The sequence below is a fragment of the Ornithodoros turicata genome, chromosome 1 (assembly GCF_037126465.1).
Source record: "Ornithodoros turicata isolate Travis chromosome 1, ASM3712646v1, whole genome shotgun sequence".
Classification (NCBI taxonomy): domain Eukaryota; kingdom Metazoa; phylum Arthropoda; class Arachnida; order Ixodida; family Argasidae; genus Ornithodoros; species Ornithodoros turicata.
Window position 1 is genome coordinate 112,205,904 of NC_088201.1, and position 26,394 is coordinate 112,232,297.

Consider the following 26,394-nt stretch of genomic DNA (forward strand, 5'->3'; position numbering starts at 1 on the left):
TTGAAAGGAAAGGACAGTGTGCTTCGTCGGGATGTCTTTACCCTCCCGACGCATCACAATTCTCCTTGCTTAAACAACGCCTTGGTCTTTAAGCCCTTCCTCGATCTCAGCGTCTGAGCAGTCAAGGAGTTGGGACTCTGAGATGACGCCCTTCACTATGTTAAGTGTTCGGTGTCTGGTCACAGTGACTGATATATCTGCAATTTTGTCAAATGAAAGGAGAGCGGAGCTTTGTTGCCTTGTGGTCACTTGAATTTGCAGATCTCCTGTGGTCAGCTTTCGAGCATTATAAGACCTCACTATTGTCCTTTCTAAGTCTCTTGCAATAGTGAATGGGAATACCTTAGCCATGGGTTTGGTCTCATCTTCAGAGTGGACTATGAGGAACTTCGCAAACCAGGGTTCAGAAGTCAAGTCGAGGTTTTGCATAGCTGGTGCATCGGTGCAGCGCCTCTTTTGGCGCTGATCACGTTTTTTTAAACGAGAATAATCCATAAAAGAGAAGACTGATTCAGTGCAGGAGGTGTGTCGCCCACCATCGAACCCAACGAGGGAACGTGTCCCACACGCTAACACCTGCCTCTGCACTATACCCAACTGCAGCTTCTGGAGAGTGAAAGACTGCCCAAGGTTGACCCTTGCCGCCAAAGAGGTGAAAAGAGGAAAAAGAGAGAAAGAAGGAGACAAAGGAAGAGAAAGTAATGAAAAGGGAGATGACGACTAGCTGAATAATCCTGGCCGGGTCTTCTGGGGCCACCCGACTATGGGAAGCAAGGGCCAAAGGGGTGTGTTGCTTTCCCGGAGGGGCCCCAAGGGGTACTTGGGTCAAACAACCTCCGGTACGTGGGTAAACAACCTCCGGGTCCACTCAACCGCCAGGATCCCCTTTTCCCCAGACACGGGAAAGCCACGCACAGCTATACGTGGGGGTCTCCCTCCTGCGGCGACCCAACCGTGAGTGCAGGTGGGGGCTACTGCGGCTACTGCCGGGCGATGAGGGCGCCACTTTCCCGACGCCGGGAAAAGCAGCCCGTCTTGACAAGCAATACGAAGAGGAATGAGAGGAAATGATTAACCACCTGGTCTAGATTCCTACCGAATCTCTCCCAGAAAACTGAACCACTGCGGTCGCTTCTGAAGAAAAACGTTGAATGGACTTGGTGGCGTCCCAAGAAGCGTGTTGGCATGACATAAAGGAAATGCTCTGTTCCGAGAATTGTGTGGCACTATAGGATCCGAAACTCGAAACAATTCTTTCAACGGATGCTTCTAACTGCGGACTAGGAGCAGTCCTTTCGCAAGTACAAAGCAACGGGGAAAGCTCCAGGCTATTAACTGAAGCTGAAACTGGTTACGCCCAAGTGGAAACAGAAGCGTTAGAATCTTAGAATCTTGACCTTTCAAGATTTCTTGAAAGGTCCTCTCAGACCCTTCAGAAGTGCTAAAGGGTCCTACAAGACCTTCCAAGGTTTCTTGAAAGGTCCTCTCAGACCTCTCAGAAAATTTTGAGAGGTCTCTTAGACACATTTTCGATAGGGCTATTCTGAGAAATTGCATGCTCGGTGCACAGTGTTTGCAGATAATCTCTACTTCGGGACAAATCTAAGTGGCAGATTTTGCGGTGTTGGCAACAACCGCCCCAGAAGATGGCGATCCCCGTTGTTTTACGGGTGGAATACTAGGCCGAAATACATGACAAGATGGCGACTTTGACCCATCTGCTGTAAGCGAAATTGAACTTAGAAGCGTAGAGTGTTGGGTTAGTTGGCGCATTCCTGAAATTAGAGTTAGCGTGTGTGGACGAGACAAAGGAGAGGAGACAACACCTAGTAGCCAAACATTCTAGCCATTGGTGTCTATGTCTCCCCTAGCCTAGAGACCCTTCTACATCGTCTCGGCTGAACGCTGCCTTCACCCTTTCACTCCTGTTCCAAATTGGGCCGCGTCCCATCTCCTACTTGCCCCTGCCGCGTGAAAGTTGATAAAAAAGCAGACCGTTCGTCTCTCTAACATGACCTCACTGTCTCAAACTGTGACTCCGCCGCACAATCACGACGAAGTTTATAGCATATAGCTGTGACCCTTCCTGTCAGGACTATGTGTTCGAGATATTTCCCTCCAAACCTGCGCAGATTTTATTCAACTGAATGAATTACGATATGGACGCGTCACCTGTGTGAAGCAATAGTGGGATCCGCATCACCCTTCCCTGAATTGCTTCCTTTGTCCTGCCCATCGTTTAGAAGAAAAGAACTTGTTTGTAAAGCTCTTTTTTTTTTCTATCCCGTTGAAATCGACACCATAATGATCGGATCAATGTGTTGCATAAGTGGTTACGGCAAAAGATCTCCCCATACGGCGGAAATGGCTGCCTCGAGCGTCGTTTCGTTTTCCTCAAAACGCGAGGGAGAGTGCACTAACGGTATCCTCCCCCGGACGGAACTACGCAGTACAGAGCTGTTAGTTCTCGTCCATGCATTAACCTCAGGTGGGAAAAATCAATCCGCTGACCGACCACTGTGGTGTCGCTCATAATCATATCTGTCTCGCGACGTAAAGCCACAAATTGTCATCTCATCTCGGTTTCGGTATGTTATTGTAATCAAAGGGATTTAATAGCTCACATATGGTTACTTCGTCGTACACAGAGGACTGGCACACAAGCATGAGACAGATACGCGAATGTGTTGATTTTATTCAATCAGTTCGTCAGATAAGTAAACATAGCTATTCTATGAGCATTTTTTCTGAATATCTTTGGCTGGTTTGTCACCTCTCTCCCTTCTGAAGATTGTTTGGCAGCACTCGAGGGCAGGTTCCAAAGCGTCAGAATGCTTCCAGAACTCGACATCTGTAATGGGAAGCAGACATGAAAGCTGCGGATGAAGTCGAATGGGATATCGCCCCAACTGCAAGATTAGTTATCCTCTCAGTGTGCGTGCGCCGTCTGCATTGCCGAGAATGCTTCGGCATAGTACGTTCCTTCTCGTTCCATCCACAGCGGGTAGAGAACATATATTTTTGCACGGTCTTAATTGGAAACTTGTGATCTGCGCATATGCATATGACAAACTTCTGAGCGGTGTAACTTAGAGAATTCTGTTTATTTGTGTGTCTACTCACCGTCCCCACGGCGTGTCACTTGACAGTTGTTGTTATCAGAGTACAGAAGAGTCGTAGTCTTTGTTCTGCCACCTGAAAATGTTTACCTTTGGAGTAGGTGTGTTAATACTTCCACACTAGAGCATGAACCCAAGCCTTACATACGGTGGAAAGCTGAACATTTTCTCAATGTTATTGCCTTATGGGGGGTGAAAACTCCTGTCTGCAGCTATTGAGTTACGGGTGCAATAGGTGTAATATTGTTATTCTGTGCTTCATAATTCTATTTAGAAGTACTTGTTCAATACTTCTCCTTTATTACGGGTGCAGCGTTAATACAAAAACGCACTTTTCTTCGGATACGGGCGACTAGACGTGCCGCCACCCAGATACCTGTATCCATTGTTACGTCATTTGTAGAATTGTAGCACCTAATCAGGAGCAAAGGCGTAGGTACAATACAAATAACTTCGTCTGCTCTATAGGTCGGAGAGCAGTATAGAAGCAGCGAGAAAAAGCGACGAACTTGCGCATGTTGATAATATAAACTAAAATGCTAGACAGAAAATATAGGACCGTGCAATATACTTCTGCACCTCATTGGTTCGATGTGCCTTCTTTTCGACCATGTCGTGCAATTCACTTTCTTTCCGCCTCTGACGACGACGATGACAGCACACACAGTTGGCATCTCGTCTATGGTGTCTCGTCCACAAAGAACGTATGCACCTTTCTTTCTTTCTTTCTACGCATGCTTTCTGCGGTAAAGCCTAAAATATAAAAATAAGTGCTCAAGTTGAAAAACATGGGGAACCCACGGGCCGCTGCTCCGACCCGAAGTAACCATGATCGCATTTGTTAGATACGGACCTATCGGATTCATCCATAAAAAAGGTGTCACAGCCAACAAGTTAAAATCTCCGTTTGGTGCCGACACTGTCGGCGGGCTAGCTTGGCAGGGATCATAGCCCCTTTAATGGAGCATGGAAATGATCGGAATAAAATATGACGGGAGAAGTAGAAATTACGATTCTGAGCACTGTGATACATATTCGCACAAAAAGTTTGAGCGTAGCGCGGAATCCTGGAGCGAGAGGGAGCTTTGAATCTCGCGGCAGAAATGCCCATGGCGGGCTAGAAGGACTGGTGTGCAGAGCGCCTAATAATGAATGGGGAGCGCGTGGTCACGGCTTGGACAAGATGGCCGCGAATTGCACGAGGTTTTGCGCTCTCACTCGCAGCGCGTCACGCGGAAAGGCACATTTTTGTGCGGCTCACAAACGCTCTTCTGTTGCGAGCCGACCACGTGCTGTTCCTGCAGCACAGATTCGCGCCGGCTGAAAAGCTTAATTGTAGTTGTACAGCCCATCTGCGCCAAAAGTCGTGAGCGCTCGCGCAAGGTCTTCACTCTAGTTGTTTACTTAGTTTTCATGTGCAAATATAGCTCGTCCGGGACGATGAACGATTGCTGCGTAAGGCATTCTGTGAGATGAGACGCATTAAATCAAATATTCCCTTGCCGCAGAAACAACACTGTGAAACGTAAAATTTTTGGGAATGCCCAACACGGGTCGGCTAGCTACCAATGCATACACCCACAGACATTGATTAATAACCCCCCCCCCCCTGGCATGGGCGCCGCTAGGATTTTCTCCGGGGGGGGGGGGAACCAATGCCGACCGAGGTGTCGGGGGGGGGGGGGTCGTTATGGGTGCCGCGAGTGCAGGGCGGGTGCGGAGGTGTTCGGGCTGGTGCTCAAGGTACGGGATATTCCTCTAGTTCTGGGTGTCGAATGCGCCCGCAATTATATTGTTTTGGCTCAGTAACCCTATGCTTCGGAATTTTTACGTTTTGCCGTTTCTCGCCAACGCAATCCCTTGTCCGTGCAAAGGCCTTCTGATTTTCTGTTTTTTTTTTTTTTTCGCTCCTGATTTTCCTCACTCCCTAAGTCCCTCACTCTTTAAACAGAAACTGTAGGCGCCTTTGCTTTTCTCGCGCAAAAGAGTTGGCAGCTTTTCTCAGAAATGTGTTGTCGCCACCCACTTTTTCGCGATGAACCCTTCATCATACACAGCGCGTTTAGCCGGTCCTCAGTCATTGTGGAACGAAGCCAGGTTCTTACCCTCCGCAGGGTGCTGAAAAACTGTTCCACGGTACATGTTGTAGCAGGCAAACACCATGAAAGAAAAGTGTGCTGCTCCCAATACGAGCTGACCCCAGATGGACATTGTTCATCGTCGTTGGGGAATAAGGGATAAAATGCTTTGTTTGCAAGGTGCTGACCCGTGCTGACGCTGTCTGGTGAATTAGATATCGACGTTCCCACGACAGGATTTATCTGGTGTGTCCTTGGAGGCCGGAATCGTCATAACGATCCGAGACAGACATAGCGTCTGAAGAGACAATAGACAAGGAGGCTAAACCTTGTACTAATTGGATAGGAATACTGGATAACGCATACCCAGGAAAATAACTATCCTCAGTCAGCATAATGTACAGCAGGCCATGCCAGTCACCTGTAACTGCTTACATGAAAAGCCAGTCAAACTAACGATGAACAGAAAGTTCGTTACGCACTGCACCAAGCTAACCACGTAAAAACGGGTCTCCACGGGTCGCCCTCAAGGCTCCCTGGGCAACGGGCGCCCTTAGGGCGAAGTTGCGGGTGGTTTGGGAATACGGCCCATAGAGGTGCTATGTGCGATCATTTTTTCGGTCCTCATAAACTGTCTTTCGTATGCGTCGCTTCATACTTCAAAGGTTCCTCAACTTTGAATTGCCACTCAACCAAGACTCCCAAACGCTGGTGAACGTTGAGGAGTTCATGCTACATCACTGATATCAAAATGATATCAAAAATGCCTCAAGTATGTATATGTAAAATGATCACAGGGTTTCAGCCCCGTACCACTTTCCCCTGTTGCACTCGAAGAGGTTGCGTTTGACAATATCGTTTCCGAAACCGCACTTGTCAGGGCATATGCAGCCTAACCATGCTGCTTAACCATGAAACCGTAGAGGCGCAGCTTATTTCATTGCACTGTGGTTAAACGCCACAGGCAGTTCGAGTAGCTTTTCGCAGTCAGTTGCTATTAAACGTGTTCGTGGCGGAGAAAAGAAGCTCTCTTCCGCAACTCTGAATATGCTACTGAATATACTAAAACAATATCTAAAACAGTGCAGTAACCTGTATGAGTAACACAGACACGATCTGTACTGTCACTGGGCGCATTAGGCCAGGACACAATGCTTGTTATTCTTCGTCACCCTCAATCTCCTTTGATGGGGAAATCAAATTGTGCCTTTTTGTGACTGCTCTACACGAACCGTTTCCTTTCGTACAGTTTGAGATGTACTGCATGGGATTCATTACCCAGTAGTTGGACAGCCCGCGTTGGTTTCGTCATCCACCAATATGCTCTACCAAAACTGTGTTCGAAACAGGCAATAATATGCCTCATGATGACTTTTTATTTGGCATACGCACCTTTGCCTCAGCTGCAAATGCAAGACCGCCTATCACAGTGCACATCGATACTAACTCACTTAATTGATACACCGCATAATTTTTTATGTGTAAAAAGCCGTGCGGCAGTCTAAAGTTTCTATTTGTGTGCTTCACCAGTCGTGCAAATGATGTTGGCACATTACCGTTTCTGCTTATGTTTGCCATATACATGTTGAAGGAAACACGATTTTCTTTGGGAGTGCATTTGTTGCAGCTGCCGAGACCGACAGCACGTGCGTATCAGACAGCTCTGAGCACGCGCACGCTTCGCTTTTATTTATTTTGTATTTTCGGTAGATTCCATCTATTTTTCTCATGCGCTGCACTCAGATGCTGTTCACATACCGTATCACGTGAGGTAGAGGGCGCCGGAAACGACAGCGGAAGCAGCCCGTGGTAGCCACCTGTCGGCAGGCCCGTCGTTCCGACCCGACTTCATCCTTTGCTCAGCACACCATTCATTCTAGCCCGCCATAATGCCCCCTCACTCGGCTTCCAGTCGCTGACGTCATATGGCCGCGTCGCCTTTTTCTTTCTTCTTTGCGATTTCTCCGGCGTCGCGTCGCCGGCAAGCCGTCCGAGCAGGAAGCGTTGTTGTTCATCGGACGTGTTGGAAAGGACAGGTGATGAACTGAACACTCTTTAGGCGACACGTCTGCTCAACTTGACGGAACGTTTTATGGAGTTGGAGCCTAAGCTCCGCCAGCTTCGATTTCGCCACACGAATGTACCGGAGGCTGGTAATAATGCTGCTAAGTGTGAACGAACATTCGGATTGAAATATAGTATTTCTTCTTGGTTACAAATGCATAGTCATGAAGACGCGGCGCAGTTACCAGTCTTTTCACTTGAAGAGGTCGTCGACCGCAAAACACGAAGTGTTTTTCGCACACGCGTTTCAGCTTGAAGCCTGTAGGTAACATCTTATGCTTACCCTTAGGGTATACTGATTCTGAATTTACATATTGTAGCTTAGAGGAATTCCGAATGCCCAGAGTGACACACGCTTATAACATTGTGACATCAGTGCAGTGGCATAAGCACTAATGTAGTACCCCACGAAAATGAACGAGGGGCAGTGGTTTATCCAGAATCCCAAGCACGAGAGTGGTGAACATGAGAGAACTGATGTTCTGAGGCTAACCTTGAGGCTACCTGGAGTAGTGGCTAACCTTTTCAGTGACTTTCATCTTTCACGAGAGTGGTGTTGGAAAAAAATGTGTGGGGCGGGGGTCATCATTATAGTTACGTCATTACAGCTTAACATATCATTACAGATGTGTCTGAAGCTGAAATCGCAAGAGCACCCCCTGTAGGGGGTGCACAGGCAAAAATATTAGGGGGGGGGGTGTCACTGAACATTTGGGGGTGTAGGGGGTTCTGGAAAAAGCACTGACGAGGGAAACTCCTGCACCCCATGTAAAGCCTCATAAAGCACCTCCTGAAATATTTTCCTGGCTATGCTGATGCATCAATATGACGTAATTGTCATTGTTGTCTATAATTCTTGAATATGTTTTGAATATATGAAAACAAAAAAGTCTGCTTGACAGCATTTGTCTTATGGTCATCATCAAACAAGAGCATGTGTGGGTTTGTTCAGCGCCTTATGTACTTCTCTTTTAATTTCAGGTGGACGTAAATTGTAGAAGTCAGCTAGTGGGGGAAAATATCATGGTCATAGGTTAGGTACATTCTCTGGTCGCGGGAGAGAGTGAAGTTTCATCTCTTAGTCTTCTTACTCCGTGCAGTGGAGTAACCTTTCAGAACACACACACACAGTTTGCTCACAGAACCACAGAACGAGTAGGATGTTGCGCAAATACTGAAATGGCGTAACACATACAAATATCGTGTGACACAGTGTGGCAATAAACGCATTTTTCACGAGGGATGCATGAAACACTGTCGCAATATTGTGTGCATGAACCATTGTGTGTGACACAAGCCGTGGGGGCACGCCGCCTCGGACACACTTTGGGAAGCATAAAACAAGCGATTGCTAATATGGTGGATGCTTCTTTTTTCTTTTTGGCCGTGATGAAACATCTTCGGCCGAAATGAGACTACCTTCGTCCGTAATGAGACGTTACCCGTTTTGTGACAACACAAGATAAAAGCATAAATCCTGAAATATATGTACTGACTTTTGCAGTTACAGCTATTCGGTAGATGATTCGCCTTCGCATCAGTACTTACTGATGTCAGTAAATTTCATTCTGTTGCCAACAGCCTCAACGAAATCGCTGCTCGTGTACCTGTAAGAATAAAATGAGAACACAAACCGTGCTATTCTATATGTTATTGTAATGTAGGGCACATCTCTTGAACAAAATACGCTGTTTACACCTGTGATCTACACATGAAAGACATGCCCACTATTACGTCTCAGCAGTGTTTATGAGTAGTGGCGCTATCTCATGAGATATCGGAGAATGGTTATAAAAAAAATACGAGAGGGAGTGACTTTTGAGGTGAAAGGGACGCTGGATAACGTATCATGCTTCTTCAGCTCTCATGGGTTATCGTCTGGCATGCCATGTCGAAATGTTTGCGAAAGAAATCGCCTTTCAGCATTCCAGGTTGCCGAAATCGATGAACGTGAACGGGATGTTATTTACCCCACAGCAGTCCGAGACGTAAATTCAGCAGTCTAGCCGACGCGGGTCACGAAGACGACGCTATCAGCATGGAAGCTCCCCCAGCGAGTAGTGAGAAAAAAAGGAAGCCACTGCGCCTGCGCCAACCCTCCTTCAAATGTGTAATCACGTTCCGAAACAGCAGTCAAGCGTCTGCGTTGTTGACATCTGCTGCCGAGACTCGCTTTGTCCGCACCTGAGGGCGATCACAATCGCTGCCCAATCACGATTGCGCGCGATGTGAATCCTGCGTCAGTGCATTTGGGGTATTATAGTTAATCTCTAGGCCTGTTGCAGCGAAGTTTGCACAGCGTCATTTCGTGCCCAAGCGGCCATGGATCCAACAGTAGGTAGTTTCATCACCGGGTTTTGCGTGGTGTTTCAAGCGGTATGGCGTGAGGGAAAGCTACAAAACCTGTAGGAAAACCACAGAAAAAGCGGTGCGTCTTGCCAAGTGTAAACAACTTGAGATCGTGTACTTGAAAGTACCGCATCGTCTGCTGAACTACCGCCCGTTGCATATTATGTTGCTGCTCGCTCGCGCCACCTGGCCCGCAGACTCAGGTCTTTCGGACAGTATTGAAGAATTCCTGTGCGGAAAGAAAGGGTAGTGGTTGTGATAACTTTTTTTTTTGTTAAGTAGATATCGTGTTGTTGCTTGGCCAGCGTATGGATCTATGGGACGTTCATGGGTACATACTTTCTTCCTCGTTTTGCAATCAAGGGGAGGTCCTAGGGATGTCCATGCGCGATAACTGGATGTCAATCGGACGTTTATTGTTTCGTATAAAATGTATTGTATCGTCAGCCATCAGGCATTATTATTCAGTTATTAGGCTCACTGTCCATGTTTAGTAACAATTTTTAATAAACAATTCACATATTTTATTTGGGGATCTATATTCGACAGCTGTCTATTCACTACTTATCGGAAAACTGCCTGACCCGCGCAAACACGATACCCCATACGGGGTGAGGAGAAATCGCTGGGCGGCGAAAGTTACTTCTCCCCACTCGGCTGCGATGACGTGCTCGACAGATTTGTGACCATCTCACACCGGCGAACTAAGAATCCTACACGAAGCTCCGTGATGCACTGCCTGCTAGATATTGTCCGTCCACAAAGCGCATACTCGCAGCTGCGAATTTCCGCTCCCGCACCCACCCACCTGAATAATACCTTGACATGTCTGCTGCATAATCACAGATGCGTACGATTTATTCGATGCCTACGACAAAACTTATACTGGTTCGTCGCCACAAAGGCGAGAAAATGTAGTACGAGGCCAATTTATTATAGACCTCGACTCCGCTACACAACGGGCGCTTGTGTGTGCACGCATAGAAGTGTGTCATCCAGTAGTTTTATTGGCATAGATTGACATAGTCTAGATGCAGTATACACTGAAACATAGACAGCATGCGCTGAAATTGTTCGAGTACGTTTATCCAGCGTAGTGGGACGTACAACATTTGTAACGGTGACGACGTCTTTGTAAATAACCCGTGACCCTGCCATCGACGCCAGAGTATACCCGTTAACATTCCTGATATTCTTTCCCGTCAAATACTGTTTCTAATTCAAGTTATGTTCTATAATGTGATTACCAGCGAAATGAAGTCGTAAAACCGAAAGGTCCCCGTTTTGCTTACGTCATTACAGTAAACATCACATGTTCCAGATATGTGCGCAAAATATCGTGGGCTGGGTAATTTCTTTTACATCCTATAGATGCGCTTGGGATATGCAAAGTCAGACAATTGTCAACGTCACATTTTGAACGTACATACAAGTCTCAGCAGACGTCTCCAACGTATGTGACGTACGTGATTGGGTCCTGGGACGTCCTGATATATTTCTGGTTTACTGTGAGAGGGCTGGCAGCGTCCGTTGCAGTCGACTCCGAAACTATGGTAACATTTTATTCCTGGTTGATCACAGACCGCGGTATCGAAAACAACACGTGAAATAGTGGCGTAGTTTGACTGCTATTCGATGGAATACATGACCAATGCGGACGTCGGATATTTTCAGGGTATGCTGGAATACCCTCTATGAAAAAGGTGGACAATGTCATCGTGCGCATACTGTCTGTACAATGTCTCCCCAGTCTCTGTACAATGACCCATTGTACAGGGCCTTGAGAAAATGCATGCCGCCACCGAGCGAAGCAGACAAAGTCGCCGAAACAGGGCACTTGTCCTGCGCAGAGGCGGAGGCAGCGTTCATCTTTCAAATTCGTTTACATTGTGGAGGAGGTGGTACTCCCTACATGAGTCCTGACCGGCGGTAACAGAATGTCCGGGCAAGTAGAGACGTTCGTGGCCTCACGATAGGACGGCGCCCGTAGAACTGGCTGGCATGCACAGCGGCGCGGAGCAGGACAGGCGCGTCCTCGTCGTCCACGGGCTGCCACAATGTAATATCTAAGCACTTTTCGACAAAAAAAAAGTTGAAAAGTTAATTGTCGGCCGATACAGAACATCGTGATATTTTTTTTCATATAGGGGTCTCCGTATGCGACCCTCCCTTTAAGCCAACGAAGCGGTGTGCCCAAATATTTACCAAATATTTCGTTGAGTTGCCGCCTCACTTATCTGATCACATCGCCTTTCTACTGTTCACCTGCTGCCATGTGCACAGATACACCGTTATACCGCAGTAGTCCCTGCATTGTCCAAGTTATGTTCACTTGTAACATATTTATGCGGTTGCGCCAAAGCTTCCTTCCGAATTTGATAGTCATTTTTATTGTATATTGTTTTTCACTTGAAACAACTATTGAGTGCTGATTTAAATGGTTATGAAAATCAGCGTCTCAATGACGATTAAATTAAATTATTTAGATCGGCACGCTTTAAATGAATCTATCTCGCAATACAAGAATTGTGAGCGTTCGACAAATAGTCTTCCTTCTGCAGCCGTGAAAGTATGAGTGTCGCCTATTCAGTAATCCCTAGATATTCACCAACTTGTTTCTGTTCCCATGCTCTGAGCCCGTAGAATCTGCAGTTTGTATGTGTAGCTCCCACCAATGCTCTGGCCTGAAAGTACTTTAAAGTTTTTAGAAAACTAGGACTTCGGTCCTCACTGTGACGCGACCCATTGTTCAATTTCACCACATTACCACATCCTTATCATCATCTCCCACACACTCACCATAGTTCTGACGCTCTTTGGCCTTTGCCGCCCTTGTGCCACTAAACCCATAAGCTCTCTCTCTCTCTCACACACACATTACCAACAGCAATGGTGTAGACTAGTCGAAGATAAAGATGAAGGCTTACCACGTGGGGCCATCCTTGTAACCTGAAGTGAAATCTGCAGACTCCTGGTAAGTCCTCGTAGGTACGGTGACATAAGCGCATCTCTTTGCATCATCTGAGGTTGATTTGTAAAGCAAATATTTTCCACCTTTTGGCCCTGTTATCGCCTAATGAAGTACACGACCACAGAATGAACATCAGGAAGGGTAACTGAGACACTGACGCTTCTCCACAAACCAATCCCGACAAAGAGAGAAACAAATCAGACAGTTGTCGTTTATTTTTTTTTGCAAAGGTCTCGTAGTGCTTTTTCTTTCCCCGACTACCGAGTTACACGCGTATATCACGCGAGGGCGAGAATGAGGTTGTGCGTTGCTCAAGAATCTTACTGAATGTCCAAAAGCTGAGAGTGGAATGAGGCAGAATTACACGCGTATCTGACGCGAGTGCGTATATGAGATTGTGGTGGTGCTGAAGAGTGTTATGACATATCCAACGGCTGAGAGTGGAATTAGGCAGAAATACAAGCATATGTCATTCGAGGGCGAAAATTAAATTCTCACATTCTCCGCCCATCTATGCTGAGAAGAGCTGATCCAACGCTCGCTTTCCGCATGCTACGTACGAAACACCTTTCGTCAAGATGTTGCATTAATACATCAAATGCAACTCGATGTGGCCTTTACAGCTCAGTGGCGTTACCACTCGAGACAAGTTGACTCTCCCCGATTGACACTGCGGTGCTCTAGTAGACCTGCAACGTTCTTCATCAGTGCCCACACTACCAACCTTCCTGAAACCGCACTCTCCGGGTCTCTTAGTCAGCTGGACTCTCGTCCCCTCCCTCTGAAACTTGATTGATCCCTGGCCAAATCCTGCCCACCAACGCTCTGCCCTCAAAGCTCTTTTGACCTTTTTGGGACTTCGATCCTTAGGCCGCGTACTCAGATGCGGCAAAAGCTCGCGGTAAAACGTTTGCGATGCGGAATATTCTTTCCGCGGTGCGGGAGAAGGCGCCTCCGCATTCCGCTTTTCCTCGACTGCTCAATGAACGCTCTTTAGCTTAATGCTGCGCATCTTCGTCCAATAAGGGTAGCCAACGGACACTGCGTCACGTTCTGGTTTCCTTCCTGCCACCCACGCAGTCTGCAGCACGTTGACAGCGTCGTCAGCGTCGATATCTTCAGAGCCGCGAACCCCACGCGGTAGTGGCAGCTGGGCGGCAAGCACGCTTTCTTGCCGCCCAGTGGCAACACGCAGGCGGTTTTCGCACATGCATACCTTATGTGGGGCATTGCCCCTATTGTGAAGAGGGTCATTATTTAATTTCCCACATCACCACCAGCAATGAGGTATTGCCTCTGACCATGAAACTTATCATCATCATCTCAAAATGAAGTGATTGTTGCTGTTATTGTAGTGGATGAGGAAATAACCTGCAAAGGACGCAAGACAAGCCTCTCAACGTCCAGTTACATACATAAATTGAATGATGGCAGTAATGGAAGCCTCTCTGACCGGCAATCAGATGGTGTGGGTTCGTGTACCACTCCAGCGGCCTCTTCTTGAGCAGCTATACAGGGTGTTCAAAATTAAGCTTTCACGATGCAAAAAAAAAAAAAAAAAAAACACGAGTGGTAGAAGGAGGCCGCTTGTGCAGGCGGGTTTTGCGGCCAGGCGGACACAAGGTGAAATGATGGTTGCCGCCCTTAAACTCGTAATTAACTAAAATCTGTTAATTAACTTTTTAATTATTGCAGTGAGCGGGCAAGTTTATACTGGAAATTTGGAGACAGGAGCGTTCCAAGACTATTCCACTTTGTAGAATTTTCCTAGCCCACCCGTAGTCCAAGATATTCGCCTTCAAAATTTTCACCGAAACTGTCCAATTACGGATGCAGAACGAGAGCGCAAGGTGGCTGACCCCGCCCCTTTGTGACGCAGCTGTTGCGTATGGTGCTCAGGTGAGACATGGGCGTGCAGCTTCAAGTGAACCTGATAACTCTTTCTCTTTCACTCCGATAATGAAGTGGGAGAATGACCTTCAGGAACAACGCTCGCACCACTGATTGTGATACGCCCTATCATAGTGTCAAGATAATTTTTGTCACGCTTTTGCTCAACTGGCGAACGTACTTTTCGAAACTCCCTGTCTGGTATTGCATTGCCTCTGCTGTGTTGATGCGCGACAGGAAAGATAGCGAGAAATCACCGCTGTCAAATGGCTACTTTTTCCGGGTCGAAGTATTCTACTGAAGAAATGGTAGACGTAGTTCTGGCAATGGCGCAGGCGGATTGCAGACCGCAATTAGCGATGCAATAGTATGCATCTCGTCATCCTAACCGTCGGGCCCCAACCAGACCAACATTCGTGACCATCTCTAACAGTTTCCGGACAACAGGTTCTGTGCACCAACGTAAAGAGGCCAAAAATACGTTGTCGACGAGGACTTCGAAATTGATGTCGTTGCATACGTCAATTTATTCCCAGAAGCCAGCGTCCGACAGGTCTCTCAGGTTAGCGGACGTAGCATCGGAACCGTGCTGAATGTCCTAAACAAACACAAGTACCATCCCTATCATGTGAGCCTTCACCTGGAGCTAAGTGAAGCAGACTTTCAGAGACGGCTGGACTTCACCAATTGGGCCTTGATCAAAATTGATGAAGACAAGGAATTTCTGCACAAAATAATACGGACTGACGAAGCTCGGTTTTGCAGGAACAACACCGTAAATACTCACAATGCCCACTACTGGTCCCAAGAAAACCCGCATTGGCTGCGGCAACACCACCACCAAGTTCGCTGGGGCATAAATGTGTGGTGTGGCATACTTGGGAACAGAATAATAGGACCTTACTTTTTTGAAGACACCCTCAACGAAAAGAAGTACGTGCAATAAATACTTGCTGATCTCGTCGACAGCTTCATTTCGGATCTCCCCCTCAACGACCTACGCCAAATTTGGTTCCAGCATGACGGAGCACCATCACATTTCTCCTCATTGGCCAGGAACTGGCTATGTAATGATTTTCCAGGAAAATGGGTCGGCCGCGATGGAGCGATGTTTTTGCTGCCGCGATCCCCTGACCTCTCTCCGCTGGACTTTTTTCTCTGGGGCTACGTGAAGGATCGCGTTTATGCAACTGAGCCCGCCGACTTGGACGACATGAAGCACAGAATAACCGCAGCCTGCAGGAGCGTCAGTCCAGAAATGCTACAGAGTTGTGGACTCGACGCGGGGTCGCCTTATGTGCTGTGTTGCCGCGGAAGGGAAACACTTCGAACACTTTTAAATCGTTCTCTTTCTTGTTCCTTGAGATGTTCTACTATGTGCAACTAAGTGAGATTTGTGTTTGAGCGCTGTGAATGGCAGGTGACTGTTCTCGTCTCTTGTTAAAGCTGTCAAATGTACTCTTCGCTGACTTGAGAACACGGACAATATTGAAAGTAACGGTTCCTTCTTTTGCATTTCCCGAGCGCAGCTCCAAGCCAGGTTATTCTTTGATTCTGCTCAATATGGCAGAGGTAGTCGCGATTCCAAGCAGTGTCGAAGGTTCGCGAGTTGAACAAAAGCGTGACAAAAATTATCTTGACACTATGATAGGGCGTATCACAATCAGTGGTGCGAGCGTTGTTCCGGAAGGTCATTCTCACACTTCGTTATCAGAGTGAAAGAGAAAGAGTTATCAGGTTCACTTGAAGCTGCACGCCCATGTCCCACTTGACCACCATATGAACAGCTGCGTCACAAAGGGGCGGGGTCAGCCGCCTTGCGCTCTCATTCTGCATCCGTAATTAGACGGTTTCGGTGGAAACTTTGAAGGCGAATATCTTAGACTACGGGTGAGCTAGGAAAATTCTACAAAGTGGAATAGTCTTGGAACGCGACTGCCTCCAAATTTCCAATATAAACTTGCCCGCTAACTGTAATAATTAAAAAGTTAATTAACAGATTCTAGTTAATTACGAGTTTAAGGGCGCAACCATCATTTCACCTTGTGTCCGCCTGGCCGCAAAACCCGCCTGCACAAGTGTCTTCCTTCTACCACTCGTGTTTTTTTTAATCGTGAAAGCTTAATTTTGAACACCCTGTATTTCGGTTAGAAGGATAATACACCTTATATTTCTAAATGTTCGACTGCGCTCAGTTTATGACAGTTAGCGAAATTGACGAAGATCATCACAACAGGCTGCCTGATCACGAAGTAACGAAAAGGAACAACAAGAAAAATTCCGCTTCGCCGTTATCTCCTGCGATTTTTATCTCTGTGTTCGCTGTCTTCTATGTTATGGACAGTAGCAGTAACGGTAGCAGAGAATGAGTACTGCGCTAGCCATATCTGTTGCGGCCATATCTAGCCATATCTGTCTATACCTTTTCCGTTACTAGTTCGAAATGTAGCGGGATCGCCCCTCCGCTACTGAAAACGTAGCGAATACGGTAGCGACATGAACAGTAGCGCCACTATGTGCAGCACAGTAGCAACAATTTTCTGTTGCTTTGAGCACAATGTGCATGTGTGTTGGAGCGAAAGGTGCCAAAAGAGTCACGCATGCACTGATCGTGAGTGTGTACATAATCACATAGCTCAGACACTATTATAGATTGTCGACTGCGATCCGATGATGCGACATGATCTAGTAGAAATGTCGGCTTCCCTGGTTTTTGAGTGTTTCACCACTTTCTCGTCAAAAATTTCCCTCAGGAAACTCGTTGGGAATCCGCAATGATTTTGAAGTTGGACAGCCCGTGTTAACGAGTGAATGAATGATGTATCACACTTCCTTCAGAGGAATCGAGATATTCAGGGAAACGCACGTATCGACTACTTCCAGCGAGAAATGTTCCTATCTTGATCCGTGCAGTAGACATAGGCGCTGAAAGCGAAGAAAACACGGACGGACACAAAGGATACAAATATTATGAACATATATTTAAAGGGTGCAACGAAGTCATCGGTGCTCTACACTAAGACAGCGCTCGACTACAACGGAGAATTATTATGGGTCGTACCTCCCGAAACTGTACCCCAAGGACTCTCTGAAGAAGGTTGACCTCTTTCAGTACAATATCGAAGTATCAGTTGCAATGATCACATTAATCTTTTCGTGAAGCGAAACATATTCATCCTTCCATTTTTTACCACAGCCTCCTATATTATTACCATTACCTGTCACATTACGATGCCTGCCCATGAAGCAAAAGCGGTCACTCACGCTACCGTATGGAGCCAGAAGTTTCCTAAGTTAAACGGAACCACAGCTACATCAGTGACAAACTTGTTTCACCGTAAGGGTACCCTGCCGTATGTTTTGAGCATACCTTGCACTGCAGCTCTGCCGCGTTTAGCGGAAGCAAATGTCCTGAGTGGATGTGTCTGTGCTGGCCTCCGCATGTATTGAGTCAGTGATTATTGCACGTACACCCCACCATATAACGTGGATGCGTTCTTTTTCAGTGTCGGGTCATGTCAGTAGTAGGGAATAAGGTCCAACGACGACGTCCTTTTTCTAATCCAGTTCCAGGAATCCTATTCTAATTCTATTCTAACCCAATTCTAAGCCAAAATCTAGTTTTAAGCCAACAGAATCCAGTTCTAAGCCAACACAATCCAGTTGTAATCCAACACAAGCCAATTCCAAAGCCATCTGATTGGCCGCCATTAGCTCCGCCCACTTCACGTTGATTGGCCCACACTCAGCCTACTGATGGTTGATTGGTTTACCATAGCTCCACTCCTTTATGCTAATTAGTTGGCTTGGCGCCGTCCACCTCACGTTGATTCGCCCATGCCAGCTGATCGTTGATTGGTTGGCCGTAGCTCCGCCCCTTTATGCTAATTACTTGACTCCGCCCACTTCACGCTGACCTTTATGTTAATTAATCGGCCATGCTGATTGGTCGTACCGATCACTCTCCCAGCACTCTGATTGGCCCACACCGCTGAGCATAGCCTTTACCACCGCGGCGGCAGCCCCGCTGCGGCTTTATCTCAGACAGACAGGAAAAAGAATACATTTCAGCATTTATTGAGTACATGTTCGGGGAAAAGCATGGCAGTTTTGGAGAGGTTGATTCCTTTGATTCTGGGCGTGGTTCCACGGAAGTGACGGATCAGATAGACGTCTCCGGGACAGCGGCTGAGAAAAATTTCGTCCTCCGTGAGTTGACACTTCCACGTGCACTGGATATCTTTGTAGCTGTCGCTCACGTCCAGCGAGTGAAGGCACGTGCGCAGCGATCCAGTACCATTCCTGTCCAGGTTAATGCCAGACCGCATAGGTACCACTTGCCACTCTCTGATTGCCAAGATGTCGCCCGGGCATTCGTGGGTATACGTGTGCTTATCCTTCTGCAGCTTGATGCTCACCGTACAGTTGCCGGCGTCCAGCACCAGCGCGCACGACACGAGCGAGAAGAGAACGAGGTACCACATCCCTTCAGTGACCCAGTCCAAATGACACTACTCCTTCTCATGCTCTGCATTATCTGAGCGGGGGAAATATGCTCAGTAAAATCCCGCCATCTACGTCATCCACTCGAGCTTACCATATTCGCAGCTTTCATATGGGTAGGAGTCCACGTCATTGTAGAGATATCATTTGTCGTCGTACGCCATCAGACTTCTTTTCGCATTTCTGATGGTGTACATGCACACGCTAGCGTGCTTGAAGAGGGTATCGTGGTACGTATCATGAAGGAGGTGTTTGCACACAATATTCTTTTTGACCCCTTTAGCTCTTGCTATCTGTTTTCCCCTGGCTAATTTGATGGAATATATTTTGGCTTTCAAGCATATTACTTCTTCTATGGGTATGCTACCCGTTTCACTTTTTCCTCTCGCTGTACCGCGGATGATCCCGATTGAAGGAGGACAAGTGTAAATGGTCGTCGGCGATCGCACGTAACTGACCTTCATAGTCCTTGCAGAATAGGCCGATGATCAGAGAATCCGTGTCAAAGTAGCAGCAGATGGTTAGAACGAGCAGATGGTTAACTTTCTCAGTTCTAAAATCGTGAAGCCAATCTGCAGGGGGAAATCACACGGCAGTTTTCTCTTGCGCATTTCGTACATCACGCAATCGGGGACAAAATTTCCATTCGCACGCATTCCGCCCGACTCCCGAGGCGACTCGCCGTCTCCTCATCGAAGGCTACTCGAATATCACGCATATTAAATTTATTTAGTAGCATACGCCCGAGCACCGCATTATTCGAGATTTTATAGAAATTTTTCTCTTAACGTCGTGCCTGAGGCGACGTCTTTGGCAACGTTGTCCTCAGTGTAGGGACGCAGCAATGGTGCCTGACGAAATTTTAGAATTCGGTGAATTTTCGTCACCCTCATGCCCAATCTACCATAGAGCGCGAGCAGCGCGTAATGAACGACGTACTCGACCTTGTCCTTGGTCGTGAGCAGCAGCTTTTTGCTGTTCGTTGGCTGATACATTAAAGGGACCATGAAATTATTTTCGAGAATTCCGAGTACTCTGCAGGAAACCGTTCGCATGATCCATGACTATCGTACACACATCGACTTTTAACTGTATTCAGTACAACGGGGGCGCAGTTGTCAGACAAAAATAACAGGGCGTGACCGCTGGATATATGCCTTCGAAGCGAGCTTACGTCATCGCCATCCAATCCTCTCAGCCAACTGTGAACGACGAGGAGGACACACCCCGCCGGACCACGTGGGTGCATGGTTTCGGTTTGAACAACAACGGCGTTATATATCTCCCGTCAAAATCACTTAAAATATGGCGAAAGGCAAATTATCAGCAATGGAGGAAGAGGTTATGCGACACACACAGCGTCTATGGATCGTTCGGTACGCAGCACCTCGTAAAATGTCACCGACGAAGGTATGTTCCGACAAAGAAGTTCAAAGGGGAAAAAGTGCTCCGGTAACCATGCTGACAGTCAACGGCTATATTACCTTTCTCGTAGGATTCTGTGTAAACGGTTAGTTACAATCTTGTCTCCAAGTCAAATTAAAACATATTTCATGATGAAGTATGCAAGCTTGTTTGAAAATTTTGCACTTTGCTCGCAAAAGCCCGTCCGCGAATCGGCAACATGTTCTGTGTATGATGTCACGGCCAGTTCGCCTCGGAGGCGGGCCGTAGCAGCCGCCGTTCACGCCTGTGGTAAATATAGAATATTTTCGCTATTTGTACGATTTTCAACTTCATATTTCACAGAGTGAATGCTTTATTACAGGGGAACTAATTAAAAATGTTTGTGGGATTGTCAAATATCGTTTCATGGTCCCTTTAACTCTTCGAGGAGCCCCCCGCTGGAATGGTGCGAGCCATTCCTTCGGGATGACCGCCTTCTCGGGAGCCAGGGGGAACTACCGCGTCAGCGCGTGGATAGATTTTGGATACTCCAAGTCGCACAAGTACACGTATGCCACGTCAGAATCGGTGGGGTGATGGATAAAATCCACAGAGCTAAAATCCTCGACCCATTCGAAATCGCTGACGGGGAGGTGCTTTATCATACTGAATCCATAAAGATTGTTGCAATCTATGTACGATATGGTACACCTCCTCTTTATCGGGATCGTAGCAACTGCACAGCGGGTTGTTAACCCGTAAATGACGCCTGCTCGCCTGAGCCCACCTCTAACACCCGATTCGATGGTTCGATACATGTCCTCGTCGATGATCAATTCCAATTTTGCCCCAGTCTAATTTAGAGCGCATTGCCACGAATAGGATGGCAGAGAAACGCAATGAAGCAGTTCCAATCCGCGCGCGTCGTAGCACAGGCGCCGGAAGTGCTGCATTACGTCAGCATGTAACAGGGCATCTGTCTTCGGGTACAGTGCATTATAATCCCTCAGATTCGAGCATCCAAAACATTCAACTACGTGCAGCGCGTACTGATAGTCTCCGTCGGTTATATCCTCCCCCGTCAGATCGTTTCCGAAGGCAGATTTTGCTGGCAGAGCAATTCGTCGTAGACCGCGAACGAGCTAACGTGGCTGTGCGGGAATACACCTTTACAAAGCAAAATTTCGTAGTCGTCTCCAAATACCTGCTTCAGGCATTGGGACGCCTCTGCGCCCCCATGGATTCGACGGTTTCCACGAGCTATCCCTGCGACGAATTTAGGTACTGCATGGCATCTCTGAATAGGAAGGTGCCAATTTCGAACGATCGGATACGGATACGTTGTACAGCATCTATTCCTGTCGTTACTATAGACTGTTTTGTAGTTACAACGAGACCATCTGTTGTAACGACAGAACACTCTGTCGTGACGACGAACATGTACGCCACACGGCAAAAGCGTTTAAAAGTTCAAAAGTTACGACAGGAGCTCCTGTCGTAACTTTTGAACTTTTAAACTGCAGACTTCTCTTTGTAGTTACGACAAAAGTTCTGTCATAACGACAGAAATTTCTGTAGTGACGACAGAAGTGCCTGTCGTACGACAAAAATTCATGTTGTCATGACAGGAATTTCTGTCGTGTTTTTCGATCGGGGACGTCCATTGTCCAAGGAGCGAGTTTCCATTATAACAAGAAATAACTGGCCATAAAAAATTAAGATGTCCATATCAATGACGCATTACAGTAAATTTATTATTTCAGTACAATTTCAAATGTGGCAGCTGGAGACTCGGCACGTGATGCAGAGGAGACATTTGCTGAGCACAGGATAGGCCTGTGGAAAGCATGACTTCAAGTATGGTTCGGTCACACATACGGCCATGCACACCAGCATCAGATTGCGGGAGCTGCTCAGGTGAAGCTGAGGGCACTGCGGAGCCTCCACCAACGCAAGAGCTACAACTCCCCTCCCCAACATCATCATCAGCGTCACAGGTGCGGTCTACTGCCTACTACTGCAGGGACCCCCATCGAGGGTCCTCCGTCTAAACAGAAGAAAAAGAACACCGAGGACATATGGTGCTAAAACAGTTAATTTCAAACGGAAATAGACTGGCACAGTCGAAGGCACGCCCCCATGACGACGAGGAACATTTTTTGCTGAGTTTAAAGGGTGGCTTGACAGCTCTTGACCTCCAAACAAAAGAAAAAGTAAAGCTGCAAACGATGCAGATGTTACACAACGCCCGATTTATGTAAATATGTGAGACTTTCAATACATAACAACTTTTGTTACGTTATTTCTTTTTCCACAACATTGCAGTGTCATGATTTTTATGTTCTCTTCCTAAACTGCTTATAACATTATGCCGTCACCTCATCCTGTGGCACCTTAACCCTATTTAATGTGTGTGAAATTCAGTAGCATAGATGAAATATGCACACGAAAAGGGAAAAGTACATTTATGCGAACACACGATTACTGGACACATCACACAGTCGCTCACATCCTTCACACTCATGGAAAAGCACCAACTACACCTTGCTATCTTGCCATGGAACTGCAACTTTGTCATTGAACTACGCTGCATATGAGTCACGAACGGCAGCAGCGGACTTTGCATGGGAATTCGAGCCCAGCCTGAAGACGCCTGAAGACAGTGCTTCAGGAAGGCCTTCTGCTCTCCATCTACCATCACTGATGTTACCAGCTTCACTAGGAGTGCCCACAAGTAGAGTAAGACAATAACCTCATTGCACGTGGCCCTCTTGCATCAGGTAGTTGTAAAGACAGCAGCAGTCTGCTACCGGAAGCTCTGCGTTATCTGGCAGCAACATCATGCGTTCATGTAGAACACGCCACCTTGCACACATACCAAATGCATTCTCTATGGTCTTTCGTGCCCTGTTCAACCAGTAATTAAAAATGCTATAGATCTTGTCTAGACATGCATTTTCCTGGATATGGTTTCAATAAGTTACGCTTCAGTGGGAATGCTGCGTCTCCCACGAACACATAGGGTAATAGAAGTGACTCGTTTGGCACAGGGGTTTCTGGAGAGACAAATGACATGGGGTCACTCAGTGCCTTCCCGCGTGTGGCATCAGTAAATACGCCACCATCGCTCACGCGACCGTTGTTGCCAATGTCCACGTACGTGAACTTATAATCTGCATCACAAGATGCAAGAAGCACAATGCTGTGAGTGCGTTTATAGTTATAAAATGATGAGTTTGAATTCGGGGGAGCTTGGAGGTGCACATGCTTCCCGTCGATGACGCCTACACAGTTCGGGAAATTGCACTTCAAAACCGCGGTGCGATCCCTTGCAGCGTCGCATGGTTGAGTGCCGGCATGTCTTACGATCGCAATAGTGTCCAAATTGCAGTGCAGAGCTCCTTCACAATGACTGCTATCGTAGATTTTCCTCTCCGGAAAGAAAAATATAAAATCCGGAACGAGTTGCCGTTAGCCAGGAACCTACACATAAAAGGAAACATATTCAGTTACCGTGCGCACATTATCGGTTATAAGCGCGCTAACAGCCGTAAATATGAGCTTACCTGAGGGAAACAGCAACCCGTTCTGCAGGAGAGATTGCCTTTCTCAAGTGAGTGTCTTGCTTGCGCAGATGTGGTTCGAGCACTTGTCATGATGACAGCCGGGTGAAATTGCGGAAGAGGGTGACATTTCTAAGTCTAAGCTTCCGCAACAAGTTGTGAAAATCACCGCCGATGGGACGGTCTCGGGGAATTTGCTCGACCCACGTCCGCCGCGTTCGTCGTTCGAGCCGCCTTCGATGCAAAAGATACAGTGAAATAAGGTCGCTCTCGGCTTCCAAGAGTTCAACTACGCGAATATTTTCCCTGCTCAACGCCATGTTTTTTTTCAACGACGCGCCGAGACCGAATGCCTTTAGCGCTGATTGGTCTCATTTCCCGGCGTTGGCGGCGTTCAAGTTACAGTGTGGATGAGAGGGTCGCGAAAGCCGTGGGAGTCGCGACCGCGTTCCCGGCATTCACGACCGTAGTGTGGACGTAGCATAAGGTGCCAGGCCGGCACTTCAACCGTTCATTGAATTTTTTTATGTACAACAGACCGTTGGGGAGAAGGTGAACTAAACCATTTATTCGCTAAGCAGTTTGAGCTACCGCTTTCTAACCCACGTACCAATTGAGGTAAACTTTCCTATGAATGGTTTGAGGAAATAGCCTTGGGTGGGGAGGCCCGTGATAAACTTCAGTTTTTGAGCGCTGTGTTTGCAATCAATGTGTTGCATATCCGCCTTCTCTAATTCGGCGTATAGAGTGAACCCTCGTCAGTATGACCTACGACAGTCTGATAGCATTATGACTTCTTTTTCTTCGGAACCGTTTCGCCGCCATGTAAATGTTACCCCGTTAGTAGGACAATCCGCTTCTCCGCAGGTGACGGAGATTTTTGTCACAAGTAGATTCAAACACAGGTATTATTTCCTCGTTATTATGACCGCGTCACATGATCCTCAGATTAGACACAGGAAGAGGCTACCATGTACGCGAATATTTTCCCGGCTCAACGCCATGTTTTTTTCAACGACGCGCCGAGACCGAATGCCACAGGCAGATGGTGCCACTAGGGCTTCCTGTGTGTCCTGAGTCCAAGTACAGAATACCTTAAAAAGATCGAGTCGACATGACAAGGTCACAATGTGCTGCTGCTGTCGTGCACATAAGACAGGCCGGTACGCAGCGGTACAAGACTGAGTTGGACCCCGAATGAAGAAGCCGCTCTGCGTGCCTTTTTATGAGACCTCATCCCACCACAAAGAACTGGCTAAATGGGCAGAACGGGAGCTCTCTCTCGACGTAGTAGGTTCTACCACCACCACTGTCCTGACAGAATGAAAGAAGAGGCTGAACGTTCTCGAAAATGAATCCAACGGCGTCTGGGCACGGCCCCTAAAGTATGCGTCGTTGAAGGAATCGCCACAATTATGGCTCAACGACGTCCGGGCAACAGGATCCTTCTTCAAGTAAGCTATGCTCGTGGAGGAGGCGAAAGTGTACGCAACGTAGTTTTAGTTTCACAAGCAGCATGTATCGTTTAATATGTGAGCGGTCGAGTATCGCCCCCCCCCCCTCTCGAGTATTCCCCGCACCACCACCAGCAATGGGGTAGAGTATCGCTCCTGGCGATGAAACTCCCCATTCACCGTCTCACAATCAAGTTATTGTCACGTATTTAGTTTGATATAATTGGTTAGAATAGTGGGTTCCAAGAGGACGAAAGCAAGCGAATACCCCTCACCAGAATAAGATGCAGTGCTACTCACCGCCCAGGCATTCGCGTTTTCATCCGCCATACATTTTTGTTTCTTCTCGTCCTTTTGTGTAGCATACACACCGGCTACCATAAGGCTGCTGGCAAGGATATGAACCATCCGCATGGTTGCTTCCGGACGACACTGACTGGAAAGAGACGATTTGTACGGTATTACTGGCCGCAGAATTTATACAGCAGCATGATAGGGTTGACTCAGTGTCCGATCACGAGCTACTGCATCTGCGAGTTCACCGTCATCTATTCACTCGTCATCTATCACTCGTCAAAATCTATTTCACAACAATATATGTTTCCATTTGGAGCAATCAAATATGACGCACCTGCTAAACACAGAGGCTGGTCCTGCTGACGGTTGCGACATGTAGGGCGCAATAATATATTCTGTGATTACACTGTCGTACATGAAATTATGATAGCGATTACACTTCACTGTAAGTACGAGACACCCGTAATCTAGTCTAATCCAACGAAGACAACATCCAATTCGAGAGATAATGAGCCATCGAGATATCCACACCGACTCTTAACGCAGGTGTTATCAGAAAGCAAACAGCATTTCATCGGAGCGTAGCATAACGAGCCTGCTTGTTTACCAGACGTTGCACATGTTGGAATAATAAGATACTCCCAAGGACAAAACGTAAAGGAGTCTCCACCTGCACGCCCCCATAGAACACATGCATAAGGAATTTAAAAGCGCCTGCAA

The 26,394-nt window shown here is 47.2% G+C and overlaps 1 protein-coding gene across 2 annotated transcripts; it reads right to left on the reverse strand.

The window, feature by feature from the left end:
- Positions 1–2,677: 2,677 nt before the first annotated feature.
- LOC135378552 (allergen Arg r 1-like) lies at positions 2,678–26,126 on the reverse strand. 2 transcript variants are annotated; one of them, XM_064611604.1, is made up of 6 exons: positions 26,009–26,126; positions 25,678–25,813; positions 12,538–12,683; positions 8,810–8,868; positions 3,124–3,195; positions 2,678–2,851 (listed from the first exon to the last, which is right to left on the reverse strand). In XM_064611604.1, the coding sequence occupies exons 1-6, from the start codon at positions 26,089–26,091 to the stop codon at positions 2,733–2,735; spliced, it is 615 nt and encodes a 204-aa protein (XP_064467674.1). In that variant the 5' UTR covers positions 26,092–26,126; the 3' UTR covers positions 2,678–2,732. The 2 variants fall into 2 exon arrangements, with proteins under 2 accessions (XP_064467674.1, XP_064467675.1); XM_064611605.1 differs by lacking the exon at positions 2,678–2,851 and having other exon boundaries at positions 3,125–3,872.
- Between the last annotated feature and the right edge of the window lie 268 nt (positions 26,127–26,394).